At 54.4% G+C, this 4329-nt stretch overlaps 1 protein-coding gene across 1 annotated transcript in view; it reads right to left on the reverse strand.

Moving 5' to 3' along the window:
• Positions 1 to 2181: 2181 nt before the first annotated feature.
• The window catches only part of ISCU (iron-sulfur cluster assembly enzyme), a 3786-nt gene continuing 1638 nt past the window's right edge, over positions 2182 to 4329 (reverse strand). Inside the window, exons 2-5 of the mRNA XM_009334444.1 lie at positions 4175 to 4288; positions 3794 to 3904; positions 3100 to 3178; positions 2182 to 2739 (exon numbers count right to left, since the gene is read on the reverse strand). Coding sequence (XP_009332719.1) covers positions 2642 to 2739; positions 3100 to 3178; positions 3794 to 3904; positions 4175 to 4288 — 402 coding nt within the window. The 3' untranslated portion in view covers positions 2182 to 2641. The remainder of the gene's footprint in view (positions 2740 to 3099; positions 3179 to 3793; positions 3905 to 4174; positions 4289 to 4329) is intronic.

Here is a 4329-nt window from a genome sequence, read left to right on the forward strand (position 1 = left end):
TCCCCCCCCCCCAGTGCCCTGCCAGGCAGCTCTTGCCCTCTGCCAAACACCGCCAGCTTTCTCCCAAACGTAATTTTACTAATTAGCAGCATCCTGGCCCCTGCCGGGTGCCTGGCCGGGAGCTGCATCCTCTGGGCAGAGGCATGGCACTGCAGCCGGGGGGTCTGTGCACCCATCCCCCTCCAGCCGGGGCAGGGGCTCGACGCGACCTCAGGCACCGTTGGCTGGCTTTGCTGATCGCTGTGACCACTGAGGAAACGAGGACGGGATGACCTTGGCCATCCTAGCCCAGCTAAGGGGAGAAGGGAAGAGGATTTAGTGGCAAGGACCCATCCTTTCATTTTTCTGCCCGAAGCCATGACCCGAGGGCAGCCCAGAGCCCAGCTGGATTTTTGCCTTATTTTCTTAACCCCTTCAGCTAGTAATAAAGACGTTTCCTACGCAGATTTACTCTCCTGTGTGTTTCTGCAACTTGCAGGGTGGCCAAGGCACAGTCCCCGTATCTCTTTGCTCCCCGGTCCTTCAGGGCTCTCCCGGCGTCGCGCTGGTGTTGGGGTGCAGCCGGTTTCGGCTCCAGCCCCACGGGATCCACGCGTGCTCCCAGAGCTCGGCAGATGCAGCCGGCCTGCCCGTGTTTCGGGGTGAAGGTTATCTGTGTGGATGAAACCCCAAGACTCGGGGGGACGCGCTTATCGTTCACAAAATCTGTACGCCGACACGCCGTTTCTGGGAAACTTTTATCTTGCACCCCGCAGCCGAGGGCGGGGGAGCTGCGGTGCTGCCGCACGCCTCGGCACGGAGACGCAGCTGCGCCCAGCGGGGATGGCAGGCAAACCTGGAAGGCGAAAGAGGCTTTTCTGCCTGGAAGGCGACACATCCCCGTACCCCTGTATCCGTGCATTCCCATGTCCCTGCATCTGCACATCCCCACATCCCTGTAACCCTGCGTTTTATCCCAGCCATGGGGCAGGTAGGGATGTGTCCCCGTGTCCCCGCATCGGGACAACCTTTTGCCTTGGGAGAGCGCGCTGGCTTTTATCTCCCTCTTGCATTTTTCGAGGGGCTCCTGGGAGCGCAATGAGCCCATTCTGCCCCAAAGCGGATGCGGGTGTCTGAAGTTTCCCCGATTTTTTTTTTGACTGGGAAACCACAGGACTGTTCCTGGGGAGCGAGGCACATTCCTCGCTGCAGGAGGGCGGCAGGAGACAGGGGCCGTGCCGAGGGCCAGCGTCCAGCACGTGGGGTGGTGCCAAGCTGAGGTGCTGCAAGATCCGTCCTGTGGACAAACCACAGCAGCACCACCACCACCACATGGCCTGCTCTGCTTCAAAAAAAATATATACTTGTGGACAGATACATCAGAATGAGCCACTTATTTTTAAATGCAGTTTTTAATGTTTTCAAAACACCCTAGGTATGAAAAAAGGCAAGTAAGGTTTCTTGGGTGGTTTAAAATCTTAAGAGCAGGCAAAGTTTTCAAACGTGTTTTCTGTTTGTTTTGGAAATCTATGGAAATACTCCCCCGGAAGAGGAACCACCAGAAGGCACAGGAGAGCACGGCGGCCTGGAGCACAGAGGGCAAGCCGTGCCAGACCACCACAATACGTTTAATTTTCAAACACTGGCGTGCCCCCGGCTCCCGGGAAGCCAGCTCACACGCTCAGCCTGCGAATCCTCGAGTAGGTGAAATCACCCACGCTCTCCTCACGACCCACTCCTCCAGCAAAGCTCAGCTGAACTGTGCCCCGCAGGATGCGGAGGCATCTCCCCAGCAGGCACAGCCCGACCCCTGCTCCCCTGGGAGCTTCCCCTCAGCTCTGCATCCCGGCTACACTATTCCCCTCCTGGGTTCAAACCCGAGGGTGTATTTACTCTCTTTTAACAGAGTACTTGGCCCATCCAAGGGTTGAATTCTTATAGAAGACACTCCAAAATGAAGATTGTTCCTCTAACGGGGGCTTCAAAAAAAAAGCAAACAGTCATGACAGGACACGAGCAGAAGCTAGCCCCGCTAGCACCGGCTCTGTGCTTCCTGGAGCGGTGGCACCCAGCACCCAGCCGCTACTTGCTCGTCTCCCACCAGCGTATTGTCAGTGCCCTCTAGTGCCTGCTGAAGTGTCCCAGCACCCCGGAGAAGAGGAACTCGCACACAGACTGCGAAATGAAACTCCGACACAGCTGTAGTTTCCAGGCAGACACGCCGCCCCACATTTGTATACCGCATTGATACACAGACTGATCTGCAGTTTTTACATAAACATTAAGACCAAGGCAATGTTTCCCACTAAATTCTGTAAAATATGAGGCAAAAACTATACATCTTCCAAAAAAGTGCAGCCCTTCCAGTACCGGAACAGCAGGATTTTCTCTCCAGAGAGAAGCCACTGAGTTCTCTGCAGTTGAGCAGTCTTCTTCGCTCTAACATTTCAAACACAGTCGTGACAGGACACAGGCTGCTGAAACACCCACATCCCAGTCATGCAAGCACTACAAGAGTGGCTGTACACACATCAACAGTGACACATTGTGCGTAAGTTGTGCGTATCTTACAGCTTCATTTAGTAGTGCGCAGGATCCTACTAACAGCTAGAATAATTGCACCGCAAATTTAAGTGGAATGAGAACAAGCTTTACAGTCAGTTTAGGCATTGTTTGCTTTCTTCTCTGACTCTTCTTTGTTTGGATCCTGCTTCAACTTGTAATCAGCCAAGGCAGCCTTGATTGCATCTTCAGCCAACACTACAAACAAGACAAGTATTTCAAGGACAACGAACAATCGTTTAGCACAAAAGATGCCGTAAAAACAAGAGCAGCCAGCAGTGACCACCACTGCAGGTAGCACCGGTCGGCAATGTCAGAATCGGAACGTTTATCAGTCTGCTGAGCTAGAGTCCAAAAGACAAAAGAGATCTGAAAACTCGTAAAATAACCCCGAAATCTCAAGATAAGCAAGTTTCTCTTGTGGGCCAGCCTTAGCCATCCCTTGTGCAGAAACTTTATTTGGAAAACAACATTCAGAAGCATCTGCACTGTTCCCAGGAGCCTCCCTCTCAAATACGAGTTTGCATTTGAACTTTCACCATTTGGTCCTTTACTTACTAGAGCAGTGCAGTTTGACTGGAGGAAGGCAGAGCTCTTTAGCGATATCCGTGTTCTTGATTTTCAACGCTTCGTCAACCTGAAACGCATACCGCATGCAGTCAGTCACTGGTCACGCGAGGCACAACACGGGCTACAAAGGCATTTGCTGTAAGAGTGCTTTAATGCTCCAGAGCCAACAGAATCCACACGGAAGAACATCTCAACTGCCGGGGCAGCGAAGGATGTCGGAATTAAGGAATGCCTCAGACTGAGCAGTGGCGGGAATGAACCAAAGCATACCAGTGTTACAGACTAAGTGCCACTGCGGGGATTGTTCTACGCTTACCTTTTATTGTAACATAGAAATGCGTTTCCTGTCTGGCAGAAAAAGAGTATAATCTAAAGACACTCCATTAACTAAACTTTCTTTCAGAACCCACGATCAGCATGTTTTTGCTCTCTGCATAAGACACAAAGTACTTCCCTGCAGATTAATGGAGGTTCTTGGAAAAGGCAACTATTGCTCTACAAGTCAGACCACTAACGGGGTTGACAGTCGCTGCTTTCTAAGCTACTGTACCACACTGCATGAAGTCAGTACTGGGATTCCTAGGCCACCCTTTCCTACGCGGTCCCAACAGAGAACACAAGCAGGTTTGAAGCTTCCAAGGCTTTCCGCGGTGTCACCTCCGACTCTGGCAGGGACCCTTACCGTTTTCCCTTTGACCCACTCCGTCGCCAGCGAACTCGACGCGATTGCCGACCCGCAGCCAAAGGTTTTGAAACGGGCATCGACGATCTTCCCGTTCTCGTCCACTTCCACCTGCAAGAGCGTCAGTGGCACCTCAGCGGCCGGCTCAGCTCTGCCAGGCGCCCCAGAGCCACCCCCTCAGGCCCAGGCAGGGCTCTGGCTCCCACCGAGCCCTCGGGAGCGGGACAGGGCCCACCCGGGCCCCAGGGGACACTTCAGGGCGGGGGTGGGTGAGGGTGAGGGAAGGCCGCGCTGCACCCCTGAGGGGAAGAGGGCAGGTTTGGGCCTTGCAGCAGCCCCAGGCGACCCCCTTCCCCGGTGCCAGCGGTTCCCCAAGGTCACCTGCAGCTTCATGACGTCGCCGCAGGCCGGGGCGCCCACCAGGCCGGTGCCCACGTTCTTGGCGTTGCGGTCGAGGGAGCCGACGTTGCGCGGGTTCTCGTAGTGATCCACCACCTGCCAGGGCACCGCGTCACCAACAGCCACCCCGTGTGTCC

The sequence above is a fragment of the Pygoscelis adeliae genome, unplaced genomic scaffold, assembly GCF_000699105.1.
Source record: "Pygoscelis adeliae isolate BGI_AS28 unplaced genomic scaffold, ASM69910v1 Scaffold262, whole genome shotgun sequence".
Taxonomy (NCBI): Eukaryota; Metazoa; Chordata; class Aves; order Sphenisciformes; family Spheniscidae; genus Pygoscelis; species Pygoscelis adeliae.